Source organism: Cervus elaphus, chromosome 10 (assembly GCF_910594005.1).
Source record: "Cervus elaphus chromosome 10, mCerEla1.1, whole genome shotgun sequence".
Taxonomy (NCBI): Eukaryota; Metazoa; Chordata; class Mammalia; order Artiodactyla; family Cervidae; genus Cervus; species Cervus elaphus.
Genome location: NC_057824.1, coordinates 38791410 through 38803984, shown reverse-complemented (window position 1 = coordinate 38803984; position 12575 = coordinate 38791410). Strand labels below are relative to the sequence as shown.

General features: G+C 49.1%; 1 protein-coding gene across 5 annotated transcripts in view; it reads right to left on the bottom strand.

Annotated features, from left to right (window-relative positions):
* IL4R (interleukin 4 receptor) overlaps nucleotides 1-12575 on the bottom strand; it is a 50745-nt gene that overhangs the window by 13890 nt on the left and 24280 nt on the right. For 4 of the 5 annotated variants that reach the window (XM_043914561.1, XM_043914564.1, XM_043914563.1 and 1 more), the window contains exons 2-5: nucleotides 9772-9859; nucleotides 7494-7632; nucleotides 5528-5688; nucleotides 3647-3798 (exon numbers count right to left, since the gene is read on the bottom strand). In XM_043914561.1, the coding sequence (XP_043770496.1) occupies nucleotides 3647-3798; nucleotides 5528-5688; nucleotides 7494-7632; nucleotides 9772-9841 (522 nt within the window). In that variant the 5' untranslated portion in view covers nucleotides 9842-9859. Of the gene's footprint in view, nucleotides 1-3646; nucleotides 3799-5527; nucleotides 5689-7493; nucleotides 7633-9771; nucleotides 9863-12575 lie in introns of all 5 variants that reach the window. The other variant, XM_043914562.1, reaches the window with a different exon arrangement.

Below are 12575 nucleotides of genomic sequence, written 5' to 3'. Positions count from 1 at the left end.
GAGAAAGGCTGGGCAGCAACCAAGACGCAGCACAGTCAAAAACAATAAATAAATGAAATTATTAAAAACAAAAAATGAAGCCAGGACTTCCCTGGTGCCTCAGTGGTAAAGAATTAGCCTGTCAGTGCAGAGGACATGGATCCAATCCCTGGTCTGGGAAGACCCCACATGCCTATGGAGCAACTAAACCTGGCCACCACAACTACTGAGCCTGTGCTCTAGAGCCTGCGAGCCACAACTACGGAGCCCAGACGCTGCAACGACTGAAGCCCGCACGCCTGGAGCCTGTGCTCCACAACAAGAGAAACTATTGCACTGAGAAACTCGCATACCGCAACTACAGAGTTGCCCCCACTTGCCGCAACTAGAGAAGGCCCGCCTGCAGTGACAAAGACCCAGTGCAGCCATAAATAAATAAATTTAAAAAAAAAAAAATGAAGCCAACACAGAATAAGGCAGGACCTAACGATGGAGACTCCAGGATCCTGGATCCAACCATGATGAGCAAACACATGACCTTCCTTTGGACCCCATAGACGGTACTCCTTTCTCCCCTCCAGCCCATCCCCTGAGCTAAGCCTGCACCAGTCCAGGAATGGGAAGGGGATTTACTGACCAAACTGCCTCTTTCCCTGGCATCTGTGCCAACCCCCTCTTCCCGACTGCTCTGAGCCTCCCCTGTATGAGCCCGGCTACCCTTCCTGTTTCTGTCCCACATCCTGGCCCAGCGCCAAGGAGGAAAACCACACCTGAGAGATGTAAATCAACACCCACCCCCTCCCCGGCTGGGCCAGAAGGAGAGGAAGCAGCAACAGAGCTGATGTGGCAGCTCAAGACGTCCGGGGCCTCTCCGCGGCAGCCAAGGTCAGGCTGGCCTGGCTTCTGGGACATGCAGCGTGGTCCCCAGCAGACTCTCGATAGTTACAGACTAGGGTCCGCGAGGACGAGATGGATGGGACTCTGAGGTCCGAGGCTCTCAGGGGAAAAGGAGGACGAGGTTTATGACGTTGTGCCAGGCAGGGGCGCCTGTCTGTGTCACCCTCTTTGTGCTCTCCACAGCCCTGTGGGGTTGGGCACTCTTGTTAGTGCCAAGTTACAGATGGGGAAACTGAGGCAAGAGGAGGGTGAGCAAGAAACTCAAGATCATGCAGCAAGTGGCAGCGCAGGTATTGGAACTCGGCTCCACGGGGTGCCAGGGGCCCTGGCATTCAGATGTCGTCCCTCCAATGGGAATATCTGAGGCAAAAATGTGAGTGGCTGACAATGGCCTTCACCCCCACCTGCACCTCTATTTTGAGGGGGGCTCAGCCATCCATTGTGTAGCCCTGAGATTATTTGGTGGTTTCTTACAAATCAATTCTCCCTGTTTTAAAAACGTCAATGAGTGCTGTGTGTTCTAAGTCGCTTCAGTCTTGTCCAACTCTTTGCGACCCTGTGGACTGTAGCCCACCAGGCTCCTCTGTCCATGGCATTCTCCAGATAAGAATGTTGGAGTGGGTTGCTGTGCCCTCCTCCACGGGATATTCGCCACCGAGGAATTGAACGCACATCTCTTATGTCTCCTAAATTGGCAGTCTGGTTCTTTATAACTAGCAGCACCTGGGAAGCCCCAGAATGTCAGTCAGTTCAGTTCAGTTCAGTTCTCAGTCGTATCTGACTCTTTGCGTCCCCATGGATTGCAGCATGCCAGGCCTCCCTGTCCATCACCAACTCAGGGAGCTTACTCAAACTCATGTCCACTGAGTTGGTGATGCCATCCAACCATCTCATACTCTGTCATCCCCTTCTCTTCCCGCCTTCAATCTTTCCCAGCATCAGGGTCTTTTCAAATGAGTCAGCTCTTCCCATCAGGTGGCCAAAGTATTGGAGTTTCAGCTTGAGCATCAGTTCTTCCAATGAACACCCAGGACTGCTCTCCTTTAGGATGGACTGGTTGGATCTCCTTGCAGTCCAAGGGACTCTCAAGAGTCTTCTCCAACACCACAGTTCAAAAGCATCAATTCTTCAGCACTCAGCTTTCTTTATAGTCCAACTCTCACATCCATACATGACCACTGGGAAAAACCATAGCTTTGACTAGACGGACCTTTGTTGGCAAAGTAATGTCTCTGCTTTTTCATATGCTGTCTAGGTTGGTCATAGCTTTTCTTCTAAGGAGCAAGCGTCTTTTGGCTGCAGTCACCATTGGCAGTGATTTTGAAGTCCAAGAAAATAAAGTCTCTCACTATTTGCATTGTCTCCCCATCTATTTGCCATGAAGTGACGGGACTGGATGCCATGATCTTAGTTTTCAGGATGTTGAGTTTTAACTCAACATTTTCACTCTCCTCTTTCACTTTTATCAAAAGGCTCTTTAGTTTTTCTTTGCTTTCTGCCATAAGGGTGGAGTCATCTGCATATCTGAGGTTACTGACATTCCTGCCAGCGATCTTAATTCCATCTTGTGCTTTATCCAGCCTGGCATTTCACATGGTGTACTCTGCATATAAGTTAAATAAACAGGGTGACAATATACAGCCTTTATGTACTCCTTTCCTGATTTGGAACCAGTCTGTTGTTCCATGTCCAGTTCCAACTGTTGCTTCCTGACCTGCATACAGATTTCTCAGGAGGCAGGTCAGGTGGTCTGGTACTCCCATCTCTGGAAGAATTTTCCAGTTTGTTGTGATCCACATAGTCAAAAGCTTTGGTGTAGTCAATACAGCAGAAGTAGATGTATTTCTGGAACTCTCTTGCTTTTTCGATAATCCAACAGATGTTGGCCATTTGATCTCTGGTTCCAAATACATTTGTTTAAAAAGGAACATCACGAATAAAAAAAAATTAAATAAAACAGAACCCCTCTGCCACTGCTGTGACTGGGGGCAAGTATCAGATGCCATGAACATCTCATAAAGTAAATGCAATCAGAACCACGAAACAGCATTAAATTATGGCTGTACGTCTTTTCTGAGGGAAGGCTCTGAGCCTGCAGGCCCTTCTCTCTGTTATAAAGAAGCTCTGCTGACAGATTTCTAATTTATATTCATTCAAAACTTTAATAATAGTTCCATGTATTTTGGTATCTAGTATTACTGATAAAAGTCTAGAAAGTTTATTATTCATAGTGCTTTAAAACAAGTATTTGAATGAGACTTGAAACTTCTAATCTAATTCTGAGGATTTAAATACTATGTTGTTAAAGAAAAAAAGCAGGAAATTAACATGTGATACAGCATTATTAACTAAAATACAGATTCAGTTCAAATATCAAATAAATAAATAAATCTTCTTAAAAAAAAAAAGCTCAGCTGAGAAGTGATTCTTGACAGTCAGTTTCAGGAGGGAGTGACCATCTCTCCCTGAGATTCAGTCATTTAAGTGTGTTTAGAGGTATCGCCTAAAATCTCAAGTGCCCCACCCCTGGGAAACAGATGTGGTCCACAGCTCTTCCTCTATAGATGAGGAGCCATGTCTGAAAATAAACTCCCTGTCTGCACACTGGGAATCAGGGGCCTGGAGAGGTGGAGAGACTGGTCCCCAAACAGAGCCACGACCAGCCACGTCCAGATGGGGGTCGCTCTCCCATCTCACTCCCCAGAGTCTGAGTCTCCACCCACCCAAGTCTCAAGCAGTCACAGAGAAACCCCGCAGGGTGCCCACTCACATCTGTGGGGTCGTTTTCATTTGAGATGTTGACCAGGTAGGAGAGCTCGGAGTTCAGGAGGTTCTCAGAAGGGTACGGGTTGCTCCATGTCAGCAGCCACGTGTGGGAGATGTCGGCCTGAACCGTGAGGTTTCTGGGGGCCAGCGGTTTCACTGTGGAGAAGGAGTGGCTGGTGAGGGGCTGGGTGGGGCGACGGGAGGAGGCAGGCACGTAGACAGTTTAGACTCTCAGTCACCACCACCTCCGCAGCACATCAATGGGAAACCACACAGACTTAGTCATAACAGAGAATTACAACCATATACCTGATTCTCACGTTGCTAAAATCCTACTGAGCACTTATTGTTCTCCTTGTTTAGTTGTTAAGTCATGTCAGACTCTTTTTGCTACCCCATGGACCGTAGCCCACCAGGCTCCACTGTTCATGGGATTTCTCAGGCAAGAATACTGAAGTGGGTTGCCATTTCCTTCTCCAGAGTATCTTCCCTCCCCGGGGATCGAACCTGCATCTCCTGTACTGGCAGGTGGGTTCTTTACCACGGAGCCATCAGGGAGTCCACTGAGCACTTCAGGGCTTATTAACTACCTTTTCACAGTGAATGCAAAACGGATAAGCCAAGTAACCTGAACTCTGGCTTTTCCACTTTGATCCTTCTGGCCACATCTGTGTCCTGTATTATTTACTAAGCATTTTTCTTTATTTTGATTCATGTGTTTTAAAGCTTCATCTCTTTTAAAATGATCATACCCACGAGATCACAGGTACATAATGAGCATTAAAAGTCGCTCAGTCTTGTCCAACTCGTTGCGACCCCAGGGACTATACAGTCCATGGAATTCTCCAGGCCAGAATACTGGAGTGGGTAGTCTTTCCCTTCTTCAGGGGATCTTCCCAACCCAGGGATCGAACCCAGGGATCAAACCCAGGTCTCTCACATTGCAGGTGGATTCTTTACCAGCTGAGCCACAAGGGAAGCTCAAGAATACTAGAGTGGGTAGCCTATCCCTTCTCCAGTGGATCTTCCTGACCCAGAAATCAAACTGGGGTCTCCTGCATTGCAGGTGGATTCTTAACCAATTGAGCTATCAGAGAAGCCCCTAAAATCAATATGCATGTGTAAAAATTATTTTAATTGATAGGCTCATTCATAGGTCAATTTAAATCACCCCTACCCCACCCTGGGTATGAGAAATCGCTTCAGGAATTGCTGATGTAGTGGTGAAGACTGTGTGCTCTGTGAGAATACTGTCTCTACCACTTAGTAGCTGTGTGACCTTAGGCAGGTTACTTGCCTTCTCTGAACTATGTACTTTTTTTCTTCTCAATTGCAAAATAGGGGTACTAACTGTCTTTGAGAAACCAAGGCTCAGAGAGGTAACACGGCTTGCCCAAGATCACACAGGAATGAATGGTGTTTTAAACTCCTGTTACTACACTCCAGCACACTCTCCAGGGATTCCTCTGGGAACTCTGGGTATCAGGATAAGGGCAGCCTCCCACGGTCAACACTGTCTAAAGAAGCAGCAGCTGAATAGTTGACAGGGTGGAAGGATGGTTCCCAATTCAGTTTCTGACCTGCAGCAAGCATGCCTTCCACCAAACACACCTCATTCAACACGTTGATCTGGGCACTTAAATTTTGAAGGTTGAAATATCTGAATTGAACGGGGCCTGATGTACTCTTGAGCCAACTCCATTTCAAAGATGGGAGGACTGAGGCCCAGAAAGGGGCACGAACCCCATCGGGTTTGGGAAAAGGTAGGAGGCTGCTTGCATGGCCCCCTCCCCGGAATGAAGCCTGCCCAGCACACTGCGGGAATGCCTGCAGCCCCGCCCCCGCCCCGCCCCACCCCGCCCCCGCCACGCCCCACCCTACTCACCATGCTCACTGGGCTTGAAGGAGCTGTTCCACAGCAGCTGCTCCCGGCCCCACAGGTCCACCTGGTAGGTATCTTCTCTGACCACGTTATCTATCAGCATATGGCATATGCACACCGTGTCCCCCGCACCTGCTTTGTTCTCGGGGATACATTTGTTGATTCTGCAAACACAGATGTTACATTAGGCTAGGCATGTGACCCACAGGCGTTCCAGGACACACCTCAAGGAACCACAGGCCCTTCCAGCTTCCTGGTCACCCTACCTCAAGGACCAGATCTGGGGACTTGGGACCAGAGCAGCTGGGGTGTGGTGGGGACAATGGCCTGGGACCACCTCCCTGCTGCCCACAGCTCCTCATCACATCCACCATGGACTTTTATCCACCCCTGTCCGCAGGCTTGGACCCTGAAAGCCAGTGAAAGGGAAGAACCCATGGCATGAAAGAACTTGTAATGACATATGTGTGTGTCCTAGAGCCTCTCCGGTCTCATAGGCTAGCCTGGGCACATACCCTGTGCCCCACAGCCTAATCCTAACGTGTCACCCAAAATAGCCAACCGCACATCTCATGGGCTAGGCCAGCGGCTGGCAAATGTTTCCTGTAATGGACCAGATGCTAAATATTTGTGGCTTTGCGGGACATACCCTTTCTGTCCCAACTACACAACTCTGCTGATACAGCACAAAAAAGCCCCAGCCACAGACAATACATAAACAAATGGGCATGGATGTTGTCAATAAAACTTTATTTAAAAAAACATGGGGAAAAAAAAAAAACGGGTGGTGGGCCAGATGTGACCCATGGGGCAGTTTGCAGATCCCCGGTCAAGGCCAATGTGCATACAGAAGCACAGTCGGTAGCCTAAATTGGGTAGCCACGTTGGCTGTACTCAGTAGCCCACATAGGGTATGCTGTATATCCCATTGTGCTTCATAACTGTATGTCTTGTGTACTAGGTCATGTCCTGGGTACCATATGCAACAGCAGTTAGCCCTGTGTACCATGGGATATCCCAGTGAACCACCTGGAAAAACATTCCAAGTTCCATGGTCCACCAATCATTGCAGTGAACTCTATCACTAACACTGCATCCCTAAACAATGGTCTAGCCCGGAAGTTCTCAAAGTGTGGTCTGGGGTTCCACTGGGTCTAACAGTTTTCATAGTAATACTCTGACATCAGCCATCATTTCCACTGTTTTTCTCTCAGAAGCTTAGGGTGGAATTTTCCAGAGGCCACATGATCTGTGGCCATGTTGTTGCTCCGACAGCCTGTTGAATGGGAACTTGTTGGCTCTTGTAATTTAAATTTTCTGTTTTAATTTCTAACACAGAAAATATCAATAGATCTAAGTTACCCAGGCTACATCTATTGGAAGGACTGATGGTGAAGCTGAAGCTCCAGTACTTTGGCCACATGATACAAAGAGCCAACTCAGTGGAAAAGACCCTGATGCTGGGAAAGACTGAGGGCGGAAAGAGAAGGGGGTGACAGAGGATGAGATGGTTGGATGGCATCACTGACTCAATGGACATGAGTCTGAGCAAACTCTGGGAGATAATGAAGGACAGGGAAGCCTGACATGCTGCAGTCCATGGGGGTCGCAGAGTGTCGGACATGACCTAATGACTGAATAGCAACAACAGCTGATATCAGACTAAAGCTTTTGAGGTCCTCGCTAATTCTTAAGCATCCAAGATAATCCTGAGACAAAAATGTTTGATAACCTCTGGTCTAGTCCAGAATTCCACCACATCCACCTGCCAGGTGCCTTGGTGATACTGACCCTGGAGCACCTCAATGCACTCATTGCCTCTTACCCTGCACCCCAGGGCACCTCATCTCTGCGGTGCCCAGTCAAGCCCCCAAGAGCTGAATTTAGCACATGCACTCCAGGGCACCACCTAGGCCAGGTGAACTCCAAGGCAAACCCTCCCCAACTCCCAGCTCCAGCCCAGACTCACTCAGAGAAGTAAAAGTTCAGCTGGTAGGTCAGGCGGAGCTCGGCCTGGCAGTTGGTGGGTCTGGACATCTCCCACTCACAGGTGGAGAAGGTGATGTAGTCGGAGAAGCAGGTGGGATCCTGAAGGACCCTCATGCTCCCTGGGGAGACACAGGAGACCTCTGAGCAGCTGGAGCCCGACGACCCAGAGGGATGAGTCAGAAACCAGCCCACACGGGACCAAGGGGCCCATCACACGACAATGAAACCACTGTCCCAGGCACAGTCCCTACAGAGGGGGGGCCGGGACCGGGCTCTGGGAGTTTCCCAGCTGGCACTGGGGTGATGCCTGCAGCTGAAGAAATACCCTCTGGGACAGGGTCCATCAGTGGGGACAGACCAAATGCACTTTTATCATATGCAAACTCAATGACCTGCCCGTGGCTGAATTAAAGAAAAAACATGTCAGTCTGGGGATTGCTACCCCACCACCACAGGCATCTGTCCCATGGTGTGGGTTGGGGGAGGCACTATTTTCCGCTGTCTTGCTCCCTGCCCCCCCATCTATTCCCCAGCCCTCTCTGTGCCCAGGAGGCTGACCCTCATGGCCTTGTCACCCAGACGCCTGGTCCTCTGGCTTGGGCCAATGCTGAAGGACGGGACGAAAGGCTTGGGGGACTTCTTCCAGCGAGTTTGTTGGCAGAGCTGGAATCTGAACCCAGCCAGATGAATGCTGGGTTTTGCCAAATCATCAGGGAGCTATTGCCCTGCTCTGGGCGGCCAGTGCCTGGCCACCAGGTGCCTTCCGGCTCCCACGCTCAGTACCAGGCCCCTCCCAGCTCACATCAACTTGTGTTTGTTCGCTGGATAAAGGAGTTACCCCATTAAGGAGAATCTTGCTGTTGTTTAGTCGCTAAGTCATGACTCTCTTGCAACCCAACAGACTGTAGCCCACCAGGCTTCTCTGTCCTTGGGATTTCCCAGGCACAAATACTGGAGTGGGTTTGCCATTTCCTTCTCCAGGGGATCTTTCCAACCCAGGGATCAAACCTGTATCTCCTGCACTGGCAAGCAGATTCTCTAACACTGATAACCAGGGAAGCCCAAGGAGAGTCTTAACTTACCTCATGTCTAAAACTAATTCCTGATTCCCCGCCCGCTCCAAATATCCTCTGCATCTCATCAATGACGACTGTGTCCCTCCCAGTCACTCAGGTTAGAAATGCTGGAGTCATTCCTGCTACCTCTGTCTCTCTCACCTCAACTCCAATCTGTCTTCAAATCTACCTCCCAGATGGATCCAAACGCCAATGCCACCCCCTCCGCTCTGCTGGTCCCGGCCCCACCTGTCTCACGGTGCCTCCTCCCTGCCTCCCAGCTTCCACCCTGCTTGGTCCCCTGCTTACCTAGTTATCTCCATCTCTTCCCTCCTCCTGCTCACTGACTCCCCTATGTCTGCCTCGTTTGGTCTCTCCAACACTCCAGGCAGGCTCTGGGCTCAGGGCCGCCACTGAGAACACTCCTAACCTGGGCGAGTGCCCGGCTTCCCATTTCCTTCAAATTTTTGCTCCACTGTGACTCCAGGCACTTTATTATTATTATTATTTTTAATTTTTAAATTGAAGGACAATTGCTTTACAGAATTTTGTGGTTTTCTGTCATACATCAAAAAGAATCAGCCATGGGTATACCCATGTCCCCTCCTTCCTGAACCTCCCTTCCATCTTCAAATCACAGTCCTTCCCCTCCAGCCAGCATTCCCAGTCCTCCCTCATCTGTCCTATTTTGTCTTTTGCCATCACCTTCTGAATGAATTTGAGTAAAACTCTGGGAGACAGTGGAGCCTGGCATGCTGCAGTCCCTCAGGTTACAAAGTTGGACACAACTTAGCAACTGAACAACAACAACAACGTCACCTTCTAAGGTAGCCTTTCCCTTCTCCAGGGGATCTTGCCAACCCAGGGTTCGAACCTGGGTATTGCAGGTAGACTCTTTATACTGAAGTGGGTAGCCTATCCCTTCTCCAGCAGATCTTCCTGACCCAGGAATCGAACTGGGGTCTCCTGCATTGCAGGTGGATTAGTTACCAGCTAAGCTATCAGGGAAGCCCCTAAGGATCTTTAGAATCTCCTTAATATTAGAACCATTTGTCATCAGCTGTCCCCTCCCACTATCATGCAGTCTCCTCAAATCTTTGTGTTGTTCTCTGATTATCCTGGGGGCTTGGTGCGGAAACAATCTAAAGGTTTGCTGAATGAAGGAAGGAACAGATGAATGACGGGGTGGGGGGGGTGACTTACCAGAACCGGCCACCCACAATAGGATTAGGCAGCTCACTGGGAACATGAGTACAGAGAGAAGCCGCCCCATCGGGAGATCCTACAGCGCCTGCTGGGAGCAAGTAATCGGGTTAGCGGGTTAGTGGTTTAGCACTGACTTGTGATCTCCCAGTCCCATCAACCCGAGGGCAGCTTTCAGAGCTCACCTCCCTCCAGATAGGACCCTCCCCCGGCCAGCAACAAGCCTCCCACACCCCCCCAGAGCTCTGCTTACAACCAGTAAACACAACACACCCGCACAAAGCCCAGAGTCAGAGTCACAGAACACCTGTCCCAAGAGATGCTTCTTGAAAAAAACCCCATGGCCTGTTAAGTTTGAGCAACCCCTTTAGGCTTCTGCAAATTCATAATACACATTAACATGTGAAGGTTCTGATAAATCTCACAGTAAAGGAATCTATATCTTTCTTCATTTAACCCAAGGCTTACAAAATTTATTTCCAGACCTAGCCTTCATTTGTGTGTGTGTGTGTGTGTGTGTGTGTGTGTGAGAAAACCCCAATTAATCTCTGGAGCAGTTTACAGTTGCTTGACATATACCTTGGAGATGGCAGTCTTTAATTGTCCAGCCTTACAGAGCTAGCTAAATAAATGACGGTACCCATGCCAGGAAGTATTGTGTTCTGTGCTTAGTCACTCAGTCATGTCTGACTCTTTGCGACCCCATGGACTGTAGCCCACCAGGCTCCTCTGTCCATGGGATTTCCCAGGCAAGAATACTGGAGTGGGTTGCCATTTTCTTCTCCAGGGGATCTTCCTGACCCAGGGACTGAACTTGCTTCTCCTGTGTCTCCTGCATTGTAGGTGGATTCTTTACCCATTGAGCCACCAGGGAAGCCCCCATGAAGTATCAGGCAGCCACTAAAAATGACGCTGCCGAGTGTGTTAGATTTACTACATCCATGGCTTAGTTCTTCACTCCTCTTGTACCCATGCAACTTTGGAGTCCCTTGGACAGCAAGGAGATCAAACCAGTCGACCCTAAAGGAAATCAACCCTGAATATTCACTGGAAGGATTATTGTTGAAGCTGAAGCTCCAGTACTTTGGCCACCTGATGCAAAGTGCCGACTCACTGGAAAAGCCCCTGATGCTGGGCAAGACTGAAGGCAAAAGGAGGAGGGGACGGCAGAGGATGGGATGGTTGGGTAGCATCACAGACTCAGTGGACATGAATTTGAGCAACCTCTGGGGGATAGTGGAGAACAGGAAAGCCTGGCGTGCTGCAGTCCACAGGGTCGGACATGACTTAGCAACTAAACAGCAACCACCTTGCAGTGCTCCCACCCCATCATCACTCGGGGTAGGGTGCTCTCCCCGACCCTTGAACCCTGGCCTCAGCTATGTGACTAGCTCCAGCCAGTAGGACATTAGCAAAAGTGATGCACAGGGAGACCTGCTGTTGCAGGCCCACTGCCTGGGCAACACGCCTGGGCTAGACTCTGGGAGGATGCTGACATGCCACAGTCCCAGCAGTTTCATGCTGTGTTAGGCAACAGGCGGCCACCCCACTTGGGAGAGTGAGGTCACTTGAGTCAGGTCAAGATCAGCAGGGCTGCCAGGCCAACTGGAGGCTGATCTTGGATGCACGACTGAAATCAGCTCAGCAAAATCAGCCAAGCCCAGGTAAGCTGGCCTACAAACTTGAGCTAAAAAATGTCTCCTGTTACACGCCCCTCAAGGTTTTGTGGTTAGTTGTTACACAACACTATTATTGTTCCCCTCAAGTCATTACTCCACCACCCTGACTTCTAACCCCTGGATCACTTTTCTGCTGTTTACACAAATGGAATCGTGCATCACCCCTAGCGTGTTAATGACACCCCATAACCCGTGATCTGTTGTTGTTCAGTCACTCATTCATGTCTGCCTCTGCAACTCCATGGACTGCAGCACGGCAGGCTTCCCTGTCCTTCACCATCTCCTGGAATTTGCTCAGACTCATGTCCATTGAGTCGATGATTCCATCCAACCATCTCATCCTCTGTTGCTCTCTTCTCCTGCCCTTAGTCTTTCCTAGCATCAGCACCCAGTCCGAGATTGGGGAATAAAAATTAGAAAATGTGGTTACCCCAAAGAAAACCTAATTCAAATCCCCCCAAATCATGAGGCCCAGCAAGAACCCCTTACGTACTGAAATCTCTTCTTCCAGATCTGTTCTATAAAAACTGGGAGATAAATATAAATTTTATTTACCAAAATAGCAGCACCCAATACATGCTAAAGCTTAAAATTTAAACTTACTATAGCCTTTAACATCATTCCAGGCCACTAGATTCCCAACAGTTAATTAGTAGTATTCCATTGTGTGGCCACTGTCAGCTTTTAGCCCTTATTTATTATGTTTATTACTTTGTTACTATAAACAGCGGGGTTTATGAGCCCTTCCTTGGAGAACCATCACCATACATTTCTCTGATTATTTCCTTAACTTTAAATACTTGCTCTGTCACTTGGGACAGAGCAAATTGCTTAACGCCCCTGTTTGTTGGTTTCCTAATCCATTAAGTGGGGCCAATACACCCCATTTCACTGGGATGTTATGAGGATTTTTTACAAATTAATTAATTAACTAGGCTGTGTAGAGTCTTAGCTGCGGGCATACTGGAGTTTCTCTCTAGTTGAGGCATGTGGCATATGGGATCTTATGCCGTCCAAGGATCGAACCTGAGTCCCCTATATTGGAAGGTGGATTCTTAACCGCTGGACCATCAGGGAAGTCCCTGTTGTGAGGGTCCCTGTTGTGTGGAGTCCTCAAACAGTGAC